At 41.4% G+C, this 16,727-nt stretch overlaps 1 protein-coding gene across 2 annotated transcripts in view; it reads right to left on the bottom strand.

The window, feature by feature from the left end:
* Positions 1-16,727, bottom strand: part of LOC139752852 (ATP-dependent DNA helicase DDX31-like) — a 185,736-nt gene that overhangs the window by 142,210 nt on the left and 26,799 nt on the right. For both annotated transcript variants that reach the window (XM_071668819.1, XM_071668820.1), the window contains exons 4-5: positions 13,472-13,576; positions 5,276-5,496 (exon numbers count right to left, since the gene is read on the bottom strand). In XM_071668819.1, the coding sequence (XP_071524920.1) occupies positions 5,276-5,496; positions 13,472-13,576 (326 nt within the window). The remainder of the gene's footprint in view (positions 1-5,275; positions 5,497-13,471; positions 13,577-16,727) is intronic.

Below are 16,727 nucleotides of genomic sequence, written 5' to 3'. Positions count from 1 at the left end.
TAGCTGTCATATGTAATGCACCAAAACCACAGCTCCCTTTCCATATTTAGACCCCACAAAACTTTCCATGGTTTATCCCAGACGCTTCACATGCCCTGGTTCAATCCATTGACAGCATATCCACCCAGTATACCACATCATTCCAATTCACTCTATTCCTTGCATAACTTTCACCCTCCATTCAGGCCCCAATCACTCAAAATCTTCTTCACCCCATCCTTCCACCTCTAATTTGGTCTCCCACTTCTCAATCCCTCCAACTCTGACACATATATTCTCTTTGTCAATCTTTTCTCACTCATACTCTCCATGTAACCAAACCATTTCAATACACCCTCTTCTGTTCTCTCAACCACACTCTTTTTATTACCACCCATCTCTCTTACCCTTTCATTACTTACTCGATCAAACCACCTCACACCACGTATTGTCCACAAACATCTCATTTCCAACACATCCAACCTCCTCCGCACAATCCTATCTATAGCCCATGCCTTGCAACTATGTAACATTGTTGGGACCATTATTCCTTCCAACATACCCATTTTTGCTCTCCGAGATAAGGTTTTTGCCTTCCACACATTATTCAATGCTCTAAGAACCTTCACCTTCTCCCCCACCCTGTGACTCACTTTCGCTTCTATGGTTCCATCCGCTGCTAAAACCACTCCCAAATATCTAAAACACTTCACTTCATCCAGTTTTTCTCCATTCAAACTTACCTCCCAATTGACTTGTCCCTCAACCCTACTGAACCTACTAACCTTGCTCTTATTCACATTTACTCTCAGCTTTCTTCTTTCACACACTTTACCTAATTAAGTCACCAGCTTCTGCACTTTCTCACCCAAATCAGCCACCAGCACTGTATCACCAGCAAACAACAACTGACTCACTTCCCCTCTCATCAACAACAGACTGCATACTTGCCCTTCTCCAAAACTCTTGCATTCACCTCCCTAACAACCCCATCCATAAACAAATTAAACAACCATGGACACATTATGCACTCCTGTCGCAAACTGACATTTACAGGGAACCAATCACTTTCCTCTCTTCCTACTTGTACACATGCATTACATCCTCAATAAAAACTTTTCACGGCATCTAGCAACTTCCCTTCCACACCATATACTCTTAATACCTTCCACAGTGCATCTCTATCAACTCTATCATATGCCTTCTCCAGATCCATAAATGCTACATACAAATCCATTTGTTTTTCTAAATATTTCTCACATACATTCTTCAGAGCAAACGCCCGATCCACACATCTTCTACCTTTTCTGAAACCACACTGCTCTTCCTCAATCTGATGTTCTGTACATGCGTTTATCATCCCATATAATTTCCCAGGAAAACTCAACAAACATATACCTCTATAATTTGATCATTCACCTTTATATCCTTTGCCTTTGTACAATGGCACTATGCATGCATTCTGCCAATCCTCAGGCACTTCACCATGAATCATACATACACTGAATATCCTCACCAGCCAGTCAACAACACAGTCACCCCCCCTTTTATATAAATTCCACTGCAGTACCATCCAATCCCGCTGCCTTACTGGCTTTCATCTTATGCAAAGCTTTCACTACTTCTTCTCTGTTTACCAAAGCATTCTCCCTGACCATCTCACCTCAACTAAAACATCCCACATCTGCCACTCTATCATCTAAGACATTCAACAAACCTTCAAAATACTCACTCCATCTCCTTCTCACATTACCACTACTTGTTATTACCTTCAAATTAGCTCCTTTCACTGATGTTCCCATTTGTTCTCGTCTTACGCACTTTATTTACCTCCTTCCAAAACATCTTTTTATCCTCCCTAAAATTTAATGATACTCTCTCACCCCAACTCTCACTTGCCCTCTTTTTCACCTCTCGCACCTTTCTCTTGAACTTTTGCCTATTTCTTTTATACATCTCATAGTCGTTTGCACTATTTCCCTGCAAAAATCGTCCAAACGCCTCTCTCTTCTCTTTCACTAATAATCTTACTTCTTCATCCCACCACTCTCTACCCTTTCTAATCTGCCCAACTCCCAAGCTTCTCAAGCCACAAGCATCTTTTGCACAAGCCATCAATGCTTCTCTAAATACATCCCATTCCTCCCCCACTTCCCTTACATCCTTTGGTCTCACCCTTTTCATTCTGCACTCAGTCTCTCCTAGTACTTCCTCACACAAGTCTCCTTCACAAGCTCACTTACTCTCATGACTCTCTTCACCCCAACATTTTCTCTTCTTTTCTGAAACCTCTGCAAATCTTCATCTTCGCCTCTACAAGATAATGATCAGACATCCCTCCAGTTGCACCTCTCAAGCACATTAACATCCAAAAGTCTCTCTTTCATACGCCTATCAATTAACACGTAATCCAATAACACTCTCTGGCCATCTCTCCTACTTACATACGTATACTTAAGTATATCTCGCTTTTTAAACCAGGTTTTCCCAATCATCAGTCCTTTTTCAGCATACAAATCTACAAGCTCCTCACCATTCCCATTTACAACACTGAACACCCCATGTACACCAAATATTCCCTCAACTGCCACATTACTCACTTTGCATTCAAATCAAGCATCACTATAACCCGGTCTCATGCATCAAAATTGCTAACACATTCACTCAGTTGCTCCCAAAACACTTGCCTCTCATGATCTTTCTTCTCATGCCCAGGAGCATAGGCACCAATAATCACCCATCTCTCTCCATCCACTTTCAGTTTTACCATTATCAATCAAGAGTTTACTTTCTTACACTCTGTCACATACTCCTACAACTCCTGTTACAGGAGTAATGCTAAACCACCCTTCCCCTTTACTCTTGAGAGTAAAGGGGAAGAGTGACAGGTAGTATGTTTGAGGAAAGGAACCTGGATGTTTTGGCTCTGAGTGAAATGAAGCTCAAGGGTAAAGGGGAAGAGTGGTTTGGGAATGTTTTGGGAGTAAAGTCAGGGGTTGGTGAGACGACAAGAGCAAAGGAAGGAGTAACACTACTCCTGAAAGAGGAGTTGTGGGAGTATGTGATAGGGTGTAAGAAAGTAAACTCAAGATTGATATGGGTAAAACTGAAAGTGGATGGAGTGAGATGGGTGATTATTGGTGCCTATGTGCCTGGGCATGAGAAGAAAGATCATGAGAGGCAAGTGTTTTGGGAGCAGCTGAGAGAGTGTGTTAGCAGTTTTGATGCATGAAACCAGATTATAGTGAAGGTGATTTGAATGCAAAGGTGAGTAATGTGGCAGTTGAGGGAATAATTGGTGTATATGGGGTGTTCAGTGTTGTGAATGGAAAAGGTGAAGATTTGTGTGCTGAAAAAAAAACTGGTGATTGGGAATACCTGGTTTAAAAAGAGATATACATAAGTATATGTATGTAAGTAGGAGAGATGGCCAGAGAGCATTATTGGATTACGTGTTAACTGATAAGCGCATGAAAGAGAGGCTTTTGGATGTCAAAGTGCTGCGAGGTGCAACTGGAGGGATGTCTGATCATTATCTTGTAGAGGCGAAAGTGAGGATTTGTAGAGGTTTTCTGAAAAGAAGAGAAAATGTTGGGGTGAAGAGAGTGGTGAGAGTAAGTGAGCTTGGGAAAGAGACTTGTGTGAGGAAGTACCAGGAGAGACTGAGCGCAGAATGGAAAAAGGTGGGAGGGGGCAGATTAGAAAGGGTAGTGAGTGGTGGGATGAGGATGTAAGATTATTAGTGAAAGAAGAGAGAGGAATTTGGATGATTTTTGTAGGGAAATAATGCAAACGATTGGGAGATGTATAAAAGAAAAAGGCAAGAGGTCAAGAGAAAGTTGCAAGAGGTGAAAAAGAGGGCAAATGAAAGTTGGGGTGAGAGAGTATCATTAAATTTCAGGGAGAATAAAAAGATGTTTTGGAAGGAGATAAATAATAAAGTGCATAAGACAAGAGAACAAATGGGAACATTGGTGAAGGGGGATAATGGGGAGGTAATAACAAGTAGTGGTGATGTGAGAAGGAGATGGAGTGAGTATTTTGGAGGTTTGTTGAATGTCTTAGATGACAGAGTGGAAGATGTGGGGTGTTTTGGTTGAGATGGTGTGCGAAGTGAGAGGGTCAGGGAGAATTGTTTGGTAAACAGAGAAGAGGTGGTGAAAGCTTTGTGGAAGATGAAAGCAGGCAAGGCAGTGGGTTTTGACGGTATTTCAGTGGAATTTATTAAAAAAGGGGGTGACTGTGTTGTTGACTGGTTGGTGAGGATATTTAATGTATGTATGGTTCATGGTGAAGTGCCTGAGGATTGGTGGAATGCATGCATAGTGCCACTGTACAAAGGCAATGGGGATAAAGGTGAGTATTCAAATTACAGAGGTATAAGTTTGTTGAGTATTCCTGGGAAATTGTATGGGAGGGTATTGACTGAGAGGGTGAAGGCATGTACAGAGCATCAGACTGGGGAAGAGCAGTGTGGTTTCAGAAGTGGTAGAGGATGTGTGAATCAGGTGTTTGCTTTGAAGAATGTATGTGAGAAATACTTAGAAAAACAAATGGATTGGTGTGTAGCATTCATGGATCTGGAGAAGGCATATGATAAGAGTTGATAGAGATGCTCTGTGGAAGGTGTTAAGAGTATATGGTGTGGGAGGCAAGTTGCTAAGGCATATGCATGAGTAAGCTGTCAGGTATGTGCACAAGTAGGAAGGGAGGAAAGTGATTGGTTCCCAGTGAATGTCGGTTTGCGGCAGGGGTGTGTGATGTCTCCATGGTTGTTTAATTTGTTTATAGATGGGGTTATTAGGGAGGTGAATGCAAGATTTTGGAGAGGGGCAAGTATGCAGTCTGTTGTCGATGAGAGGGCTTCGGAAGTGAGTCAGTTGTTTGCTGATGATACAGCGCTCGTGGCTGATTCGGGTGAGAAATTGCAGAAGCTGGTGACTGAGTTTGGTAAAGTGTGTGAAAGAAGAAAGTTGAGAGTAAATGTGAACAAGAGCAAGGTCTTTTCCTGGTGGTACCTCGCCACCCCACCACACATGAAATGGCACCCACCTCCCCCCACGTGTGCGTGCGCAAGGAAAAGACAACAAAGGCCACATTCATTCACGCTCAGTCTCTAGCTGTTATGTGTAATGCATTGAAACCACAGCTCCCTTTCCACATCCAGGCCGCACAAAACTTTCTATGGTTTACCCAGACGCTTCACATACCCTGGTTCAATCCTTTGACAGCACGTCCACCCCAATATACCACATCGTTCCAATTCACTCTAGCAACCTATATCACTATTTCTTACCTTGTTATACTTATTTCATATCCCATGTCAAGTAGTCTGTCAGCTTCATCAATCACCAAGTACTTGAGATTTGCCATGCCAAGGGATCTGGTACGATGTAGGTGGTCTATTAAGCGACCAGGCGTGGCAACAAGGATATTGATTCCTTTACGCAAACGAGCTTTCTCTGCTTTCTTCTTCTCTCCACCAATCAGATACCCTGGGACTATCCATATACATGACTGAGGGATAAAAAGGAGCTAATTGTATTTCTTATTCATACCAGCCTTTTGTTATTCTGATATTCAATCTACTCTTCATTAGCCCTTTATATCTAACAGCATCTTCTTCATTTTCATAGACTTTCTGATACCTAAAACACTTCACTGTTTATAAAAAATTTTCCTTATAAAAATCTTTAATGGACTTCCATTTCTTCTCTTAACATTTCAAATATCTGAAACAACTTACCTAAAATCGGCATTCTTTTTCATACTTGTTCACCGTTTTCTGCATCAGTGAGATAGGAACAGATGAAGAAAATGCCTTGATAGTTCACATCCATTCTCTAGATGTCATATGTTTCCTTTGAAGAATAAGTGTGAGAAATACTTAGAAAAACTGGTGGATTTGTATGTAGCATTTATGGATCTGGAGAAGGCATATGATAGGGTTAATAGAGATGCTTTGTGGAAGGCATTAAGAGTATATGGTGTGAGAGATAAGCTGCTTGAAGCAGTGAAAGTTTTTATCAAGAGTGTAAGGCATGTGTTTGAGTAGAAAGATAGGAGAGTGATTGGTTCCAAGTAAAGGTCAGTCTGTGGCAGGGGTGTGAAGCCCCATGGTTACTTAATTTTTTTATGGATGGGGTGGTTAGGGAGGTAAATGCAAGAGTTCTGGAAAGAGGGGCAAGTATGGAGTCTGTCGGGGACGAGATGGCCTGAGAAGTGAGTCAGTTGTTGTTTGCTGAGGATACAGCACTGGTGGCTGATTCAATTGAGAAACTGCAGAAGTTGGTGACTGATATTGGAAAAGTGTGTGAAAGGAGAAAGATGAAAGTAAAAGTTTAACCACGGTTGAGGGACAAGTTAGTTGAGATGTAAATATGAATGCAGAAAAATTGGAGGAAGTGAAGTGTTTTAGATATCTGGGAGTAAACTTAGCAGCAAATGGAACCACGGAAACGGTAGTGACTTACAGGGTGGGGATTGGGGTGGAAGCGGTATTGACTTACAGGGTGGGGATGGGGGTTAAGGTTCTGGGAGGGATGAAGAATGTGTGGAAAGAGAGAACGTTGTCTTGGAGAGCAAAAATGGGCATGTTTGAAGGAGTATATGGTATGTGAGGTAATTCCACAACATATTCTCCTAATACCATTCACAAAACATCTCTACCAACCCTATCATATGCCTTCTCTAGATCCATAAATGCTATATACAAATATCTCTGTTTTTCTAAGTATTTCTCACACACGTTCTTCAAAGCAAACACTTGATCCACATCCTCTACCACTTCTGAAACCACACTACTCATCCCTGATCTGATGCTCTGTACATGTCTTCACCCTCTCAATCAATACCCTCCCATTTAATTTTCTAGGAATACTAAACAAACTTATGCCTCTGTAGCTTGAACACACTTTTATCCCCTTTGCCTTTGTACAATGGCACTATGCATGCATTCTGCCAATCCTCATTACCATTCATTTGCTCAAAGTGCAGTACCTTCTTTAACAATCTTTTTTTTTTTTTTTTTTTTTTTTTATACCTCGTCGCTGTCTCCCGCGTTTGCGAGGTAGCGCAAGGAAACAGACGAAAGAAATGGCCCAACCCCCCCCCATACACATGTACATACACACGTCCACACACGCAAATATACATACCTACACAGCTTTCCATGGTTTACCCCGGACGCTTCACATGCCTTGATTCAATCCACTGACAGCACGTCAACCCCTGTATACCACATCGCTCCAATTCACTCTATTCCTTGCCCTCCTTTCACCCTCCTGCATGTTCAGGCCCCGATCACACAAAATCTTTTTCACTCCATCTTTCCACCTCCAATTTGGTCTCCCTCTTCTCCTCGTTCCCTCCACCTCCGACACATATATCCTCTTGGTCAATCTTTCCTCACTCATTCTCTCCATGTGCCCAAACCACTTCAAAACACCCTCTTCTGCTCTCTCAACCACGCTCTTTTTATTTCCACACATCTCTCTTACCCTTACGTTACTTACTCGATCAAACCACCTCACACCACACATTGTCCTCAAACATCTCATTTCCAGCACATCCATCCTCCTGCGCACAACTCTATCCATAGCCCACGCCTCGCAACCATACAACATTGTTGGAACCACTATTCCTTCAAACATACCCATTTTTGCTTTCCGGGATAATGTTCTCGACTTCCACACATTTTTCAAGGCTCCCAAAATTTTCGCCCCCTCCCCCACCCTATGATCCACTTCCGCTTCCATGGTTCCATCCGCTGACAGATCCACTCCCAGATATCTAAAACACTTCACTTCCTCCAGTTTTTCTCCATTCAAACTCACCTCCCAATTGACTTGACCCTCAACCCTACTGTACCTAATAACCTTGCTCTTATTCACATTTACTCTTAACTTTCTTCTTCCACACACTTTACCAAACTCCGTCACCATCTTCTGCAGTTTCTCACATGAATCCGCCACCAGCGCTGTATCATCAGCGAACAACAACTGACTCACTTCCCAAGCTCTCTCATCCACAACAGACTTCATACTTGCCCCTCTTTCCAAAACTCTTGCATTTACCTCCCTAACAACCCCATCCATAAACAAATTAAACAACCATGGAGACATCACACACCCCTGCCGCAAACCTACATTCACTGAGAACCAATCACTTTCCTCTCTTCCTACACGTACACATGCCTTACATCCTCGATAAAAACTTTTCACTGCTTCTAACAACTTGCCTCCCACACCATATATTCTTAATACCTTCCACAGAGCATCTCTATCAACTCTATCATATGCCTTCTCCAGATCCATAAATGCTACATACAAATCCATTTGCTTTTCTAAGTATTTCTCACATACATTCTTCAAAGCAAACACCTGATCCACACATCCTCTACCACTTCTGAAACCACACTGCTCTTCCCCAATCTGATGCTCTGTACATGCCTTCACCCTCTCAATCAATACCCTCCCATATAATTTACCAGGAATACTCAACAAACTTATACCTCTGTAATTTGAGCACTCACTCTTATCCCCTTTGCCTTTGTACAATGGCACTATGCACGCATTCCGCCAATCCTCAGGCACCTCACCATGAGTCATACATACATTAAATAACCTTACCAACCAGTCAACAATACAGTCACCCCCTTTTTTTATAAATTCCACTGCAATACCATCCAAACCTGCTGCCTTGCCGGCTTTCATCTTCCGCAAAGCTTTTACTACCTCTTCTCTGTTTACCAAATCATTTTCCCTAACCCTCTCACTTTGCACACCAACTCGACCCAAACACCCTATATCTGCCACTCTGTCATCAGACACATTCAACAAACCTTCAAAATACTCATTCCATCTCCTTCTCACATCACCACTACTTGTTATCACCTCCCCATTTACGCCCTTCACTGAAGTTCCCATTTGCTCCCTTGTCTTACGCACCCTATTTACATCCTTCCAGAACATCTTTTTATTCTCCCTAAAATTTACTGATAGTCTCTCACCCCAACTCTCATTTGCCCTTTTTTTCACCTCTTGCACCTTTCTCTTGACCTCTTGTCTCTTTCTTTTATACTTCTCCCACTCAATTGCATTTTTTCCCTGCAAAAATCGTCCAAATGCCTCTCTCTTCTCTTTCACTAATACTCTTACTTCTTCATCCCACCACTCACTACCCTTTCTAAACAGCCCACCTCCCACTCTTCTCATGCCACAAGCATCTTTTGCGCAATCCATCACTGATTCCCTAAATACATCCCATTCCTCCCCCACTCCCCTTACTTCCATTGATCTCACCTTTTTCCATTCTGTACACAGTCTCTCCTGATACTTCCTCACACAGGTCTCCTTCCCAAGCTCACTTACTCTCACCACCTTCTTCACCCCAACATTCACTCTTCTTTTCTGAAAACCCATACTAATCTTCACCTTAGCCTCCAAAAGATAATGATCAGACATCCCTCCAGTTGCACCTCTCAGCACATTGACATCCAAAAGTCTCTCTTTCGCACGCCTGTCAATTAACACGTAATCCAATAACGCTCTCTGGCCATCTCTCCTACTTACATAAGTATACTTATGTATATCTCGCTTTTTAAACCAGGTATTCCCAATCATCAGTCCTTTTTCAGCACATAAATCTACAAGCTCTTCACCATTTCCATTTACAACACTGAACACCCCATGCATACCAATTATTCCCTCAACTGCCACATTACTCACCTTTGCATTCAAATCACCCATCACTATAACCCGGTCTCGTGCATCAAAACCGCTAACACACTCATTTAGCTGCTCCCAAAACACTTGCCTCTCATGATCTTTCCTCTCATGCCCAGGTGCATATGCACCAATAATCACCCACCTCTCTCCATCAACTTTCAATTTTACCCATATTAATCGAGAATTTACTTTCTTACATTCTATCACATACTCCCACAACTCCTGTTTCAGGAGTATTGCTACTCCTTCCCTTGCTCTTGTCCTCTCACTAACCCCTGACTTCACTCCCCAGACATTTCCAAACCACTCTTCCCCTTTACCCTTGAGTTTCGTTTCACTCAGAGCCAAAACATCCAGGTTCCTTTCCTCAAACATACTACCTATCTCTCCTTTTTTTACATCTTGGTTACATCCACACACATTTAGGCACCCCACTCTGAGCCTTCGAGGAGGATGAGCACTCCCCGCGTGACTCCTTCTTCTGTTTCCCATTTTAGAAAGTTAATACAAGGAGGGGAGGATTTCTGGCCCCCCGCTCCCGTCCCCTCTAGTCGCTTTCTACGACACGCGAGGAATACGTGGGAAGTATTCTTTCACCCCTATCCCCAGGGATAATATACATATATATACACACACACACACACACACATACACACACATACGCACATACACACACACACACACACACATACATATACATATGAAAAATGTAAGAAACAATTTAGAAAACAAACTTTTAGCTTGAAAAGAATGAAAAAAAATGAACGTCACATAATGGATCAACCTCTGGCTATGGAAAAGGAAATGTACAATTTATTCACACAAACGTCAATAGCAGTTCTCATCAATTTCACCACTGAATCAATAAGCTTCAATGTCTAAGCTACATTTTTCTCCAACTTCACTATTTTCTTGTCAAAACACCATGCATGAAAACTATCACTCCAGTAACACAACTATAAACATTTACTTCCCCTTTAAAAAGTTCTGGGGAAGTCTGTCTCGATACACTGCGGCGAGGCGACGCGACGCTGACACAATCACTGTCACAATATCACTTCTGCCTCCTTCCAAGCGTTGTTTCAGGGAATAATTCCGGGTTGCTGAAGTGCCGCACAGGCTGGCACGATAGCCCGGGCCACATCGAAGACGTTATGAGCCCGGCCGTTGTCCACAGACGATTATCTTGAACGTGATGATCTTCCACTCTTGTATGTCCGACCACAGTGGACGGCTCCCCCATACCCGACGTCGCTCGCCACCGCGACCCTCATCCCCTCCGAGAGACAGACCACGAACCTCACTGTGGTGAAGATCTGCAGAAGCTGCACCACCACACATCGCAAGGTGTCGTTCCATTCGGGTCTTCAGTCATTCCTCGGTCAGTGTTTGAACAGCTGGACCAGTTGTTCTTGTGGCTGCCAGCATCACCCAACACCTGATGACAGTCGCGCACCAGCTACCGACGTGGACGGAGCTGCTGTCGTCTTTCAGAGCTAGGTTGTAGCTTGCGCATGGAGTACACGTCAACTTCTCCTACCGCACCAATCTATAGATTTAACAATCTATACTAAACAATAACTGTTATAACTGATGAAAACTGCTGCGCAAGCAAACAAGCCTAAATAACATGGTTCTACAAACAAACGCAAAACATACAAATCCACCACTGGCTCTCCAATGACTCAATAATGAACCAAAGTCAACAACAATTTCAGAAATAAAATAATTCATTATATTCAAAGACTTTGTGTATGCTGAGAAATTGTGAAAAGCTAAGCCCTGAGATTAATAACTCTAATCTGGATGAAAACATGTGCCACCTTACTGATCTCTTTTGTTTTCTTGTCAGAAACATACAGGACTGAAAAATCCAATGAAAATAATGATTCTGAAGACATGATTTCTTCTAAACCTATTCAATGGAATACATTGATCAGAATTTAGTTTATCAATCAGAATGATACCCTAAATAAACTACACAATGTACTAGCAGCATCATATATTTGTAAAATCATCAAAATATTCCTGTCACTGCCATAAGTGAGTGATAGTGAATTATGAAAGACATGATATAACTTTACTCATATAATGGTGGGAAATGGGAGATGTAGGGCAAGCCTTCTCAATGCAGCAAGGGCTGATTTTGGTTATCATTTCAACACAAAATTTAGTCAAGCTAATTTGGGTCTATCATGAGAGTAAACATTCTGTGTACATGTACTAAAACATGTACAACACCAAAATCTTCCACACTTATCAATAAAGACAGGTGTGGAGCTGCTTGCAAAAAGACTTGAAGCATCACCCTGCTATTTATCTATGACTTAACCTATGACCATTTTCTATGGAAGAGTCCTAATGTTACCTATGACCTCTCTAAAGGTTCCTGCAGCCCAGGGCTGCACTACTTCCATTAGAAGGGAAATGATGGACTCCTTTGCAATGGGAAGTTCTTTAAAGAGACTGTACACCCAATCATACAGCCTTGCCACAGATGACTTTGAACTTGTGGTGTTACCTTGCTATTAAAGTGGGAAATGTACAAAGTGGGAAATGGTACACATGGTAAAGATAGGGTAAAAAATATAGGACTAATGTTTGAAAGAGGAAAAAGGAAAAAAAATGATAGTAAAAAAATAAATGCCAAAATTCACTTAGAAATGCAACATATCTCCAACCAATCTTTTATTCACCATCATGTTTACTATACATCGTAATAACACCCATACAAGGTCAGTTTAAAGGCCATCTTCATTACATGCATTGCTGCAGATTAACCTTCATGTAGAACCATTCACTTTCATCTCTTCTTACTTGTAAACAAACATTGATAAAAACTTTTCTGCTTCTACTGGCTTTCTTCTCATATCATATATTCTTACAAGGAATCTCTATCATATGCTTCCTCCATATCCATGAATACTACATACAAATCCATCTATTTCTCTAAGTATTTCTCACTCACATTCTTTAAAGCAAACACCTGATTCGCACATCCTCTACCACTTCTGAAACCATGTTCCTCCACAAACTGATGCTCTTTCTACATGCCTTCACCCTCTCAATCACTACACTTCCATACAAATAACCAGGTACACTCAACAAACTTATAACCCTTTGCTTTTCTACAATGGCAATATAGATGCAATCCTCCAATCCAGCACCTCACCATGATCCATACATACAATGAAAATCCTAGCTAGCCATACAGTCACCCCCTTCCTTAAGAATCAATATGCAATACCATCCACTCCAGCTGCCTTACCACATTTCATCTTATGTAAGGCTTTCAACACCTCTTCTCTCTTCATGTAATAACTCACCATGAGTGTCTCACTTCATACACCACCCCAACCCAAACAACCTACATCTGTTACCCTATAATCAAACATTCAACAGACCTTCAAAATATTCACTCAATATGAAATTCAGACTAAGTGCATACAAGACTAAGGTGCATTTTGCAATATCATTACAACAAATGATGAGATAACCCAAGAAAACCTGGAAAATGTATTGAAGCAGATACAGAAATGGAAATGAAGAAAAGTTGTATGACAACAGTAAATTCAAGCTTCCACTTGTACCCCATGCATCTATTAATAGAAATGTGATCATGATAATTATAAATACAACAGTAGGAGCTTAGTGGGAAATATCTTTTCATTTTTAAAACTATGTAGATCCACAATAATAATGGTACTTACATACAAAACCAAAACCAAGCAAATTAGCTAATGAACAGGTAGTTTTAACTGTACCTTACATAACTTTTCAAACCACTGGTAACTTTGTTGTGCTAACTCCCTTGTCGGTACAATGATGAGAGCAAGCACACCATCACTTCGCTGGATATGTGGAGTTTTCTGGTTAGGAAGATGAGAATTACTCTATATAACTTAGGTGTGAATGTACAATAGAAAAGAGTAAAAATTCACTTTTGGTATTCTGAGTGATTATAATTATAATGGATTTAAACAGCATTAAATGATGGCTCTTCATTACAATTCACAGGAAATGTGTATAGTTAATATCAATATAATACAATCAATATGAGTCTGCTGATGCAGTTTTTGAGGTGCAACTGCACAGTTCAAAATTTAAGCAAATCGATAGTTATTACAACACAAAAATCTACATAACTTTATATCATTCGTAATTCTAAAGGTTTGCTTAACCCTTGCCAAGCAAAAAGCCAGCAAGGTGGTTCACTGTAAACCCTGTGGTGTGCCACTAGATGGCCAAAGTCATTGGCAGCAATGTTTTAAGTTCCTAATGGATGTATGAATCCTTGGTCTTATCCATAAATGTCACTAACAACCTCAAAGCACAGCTGGAAATATATTATGCATCACAGTTACCCATAAACTGTCAGAGACAGTGTAACTGGATTATGAGGATGAGAAGCCAGATCTTTATGGCAACCAATGTTGGAAATTTCAGAATAAATTAAATAATTTGCATCAATGTCAATATCATGATGAAAATATTTTATCTATCTATTCATGTTTAAAATGTTATGTGTGGCAAAGTGATAAGCATTATCTTATTATCATAAAACAAAAATTTAACCATTGTTTCCCACATCAGCGGGGTAGCTCCAGGAAACAGATGAAGAATGACCCATCCACTAATATACACACTTTTTTTTTTTCACACTATTCAACATTCCCGCGTTAGCGAGGTAGCATTGAGAACAGAGTACTGAACCTTTGAGGGAGTATCCTCACTGGGCCCGCTTCTCTGTTCCTTCTTTTGGAAAATCAAAAACGAGAGGGGAGGATTTCCAGCTCCCCACTCTCTCCCCTTTTAGTCGCCTTCTACGATACACAGGGAATATATGAGAAGTATTCTTTCTCCCCTATCCCCAGGGATAATACACACACATTTTACTTCTTTTATTACACTTTGTCACTGTCTCCCGCATTAGCGAGGTAGCGCAAGGAAACAGACGAAAGAATGGCCCAACCCACGCACATACACATGTACATACATACACGTCCACACATGCACATATACATACCTATACATCTCAACGTATACATACATATACACAGAGATATACATATATACACATGTACATAATTCATACTGTCTGCCCTTATTCATTCCTGTCGCCACCCCGCCACACATAAAATGACAACCCCCTCCCCCCGCATGTGCGCGAGGTAAGGCTATGAAAAGACAACAAAGGCCCATTCGTTTATACTCAGTCTCTAGCTGTCATGTATAATGCATCGAAACCACAGCTTCCTTTCCACATCCAGGCCCCACAGAACTTTCCATGATTTACACCAGACGCTTCACATGCCCTGGTTCAATTCATTGACAGCACGTCGACCCCGGTATACCATGTGGTTCCAAGTCACTCCATTCCTTATGTGCCTTTCACCCTCCTGTATGTTCAGGGCCCAATCACTCAAAATCTTTTTCACTCCATTCTTCCACCTCCAATTTGGTCTCCCACTTCTCCTTGTTCCCTCCACCTCTCACACATATATCCTTTTTGTCAATCTTTCCTCACTCATTCTCTCCATGTGACCAAACCATTTCAATACACCCTCTTCAGCTCATTCAACCACACATATATACTTTTTGTCAATCTTTCCTCACTTATTCTCTCCATGTGACCAAACCATCTCAATACACCCTCTTCTGCTCATTCAACCACACTCTTTTTATTACCACACATCTCTCTCACCCTTCATTACTTACTCGATCAAAACACCTCTATCTATAGCCCATGCCTCACAACCATATAACATTGTTGGAACCACTATTCCTTCAAACATACCTATTTTTGCTCTCCGAGATAACGTTCTCGCCTTCCACACATTCTTCAACACTTCCAGAACCTTTGCCCCCTCCCCCACCCTGGGACTCACTTCCACTTCCATGGTTCCATCCGCTGCCAAATCCACTCCCAGATATCTAAAACACTTCACTTCCTTCAGTTTTTCTCCATTCAAACTTACCTCCCAACTAACTTGTCCCTCAACCCTACTGTACCTAATAACCTTGCTCTTATTCACATTTACTCTCAGCTTTCTTCTTTCACACACTTTACCAAACTCAGTCACCAGCTTCTGCAGTTTCTCACCCAAATCAGCCACCAGTGCTGTATCATCAGCGAACAACTGACTCACTTCCCAAGCCCTCTCATCGACAACAGACTGCATACTTGCCCCTCTCCAATACTCTTGCATTCACCTCCCTAACAACCCCATCCATTAATAAATCAAACACCCATGGAGACATCACGCACCTCTGCCACAATCTGACATTCACTGAGAGCCAATCACTTTCCTCTCTTCCCACTCATACACATGCCTTACATCCTCGATAAAAACTTTTCACTGCTTCTAGCAACTTGCCTCCCACACCATGTACTCTTAATACCTTCCACAGAGCATCTCTATCAACTCTATCATATGCCTTCACCAGATCCATAAATGCTACATACAAATCCATTTGCTTTTCTAAGTATTTCTCACATACATTCTTCAAAGCAAACACCTGATCCACACATCCTCTACTTCTGAAACCACACTGCTCTTCCCCAATCTGATGCTCTGTACATGTCTTCACCCTCTCAATCAATATTCTTCAATATAATTTCTAAGGAATACTCAAAAAACTTATCCCCTTTGCCTTTGTACAATGGCACTATGCATGCATTCTGCCAATCCTCAGGCACTTCACCATGAGCCACACATACACTTAAATATCATCATCAACCAATCAACAACACAGTCATCCCTTTTTTTTTTAATAAATTCCACTGCAATACCATTCAAACCTGCCGCCTTACCAGCATTCATTTTCCTCAAAGCTTTCACTACCTCTTCTCTGTTTACCAAACCATTCTCCTTGACCCTCTCACTTTGCACACCACCTCAACCAAAACAACCTATATCTGCCACTCTATCGTCTAACACATTCAACAAACCTTCAAAATACTCACTCCATTTCCCTCTCACATCACCACTTGTCATTACTTCCCCATTAGCTACCTTC

This window comes from Panulirus ornatus, chromosome 13 (genome assembly GCF_036320965.1).
Source record: "Panulirus ornatus isolate Po-2019 chromosome 13, ASM3632096v1, whole genome shotgun sequence".
In the NCBI taxonomy this organism is placed as follows: Eukaryota; Metazoa; Arthropoda; class Malacostraca; order Decapoda; family Palinuridae; genus Panulirus; species Panulirus ornatus.
This window is presented reverse-complemented; position numbering and strand designations above follow the sequence as displayed.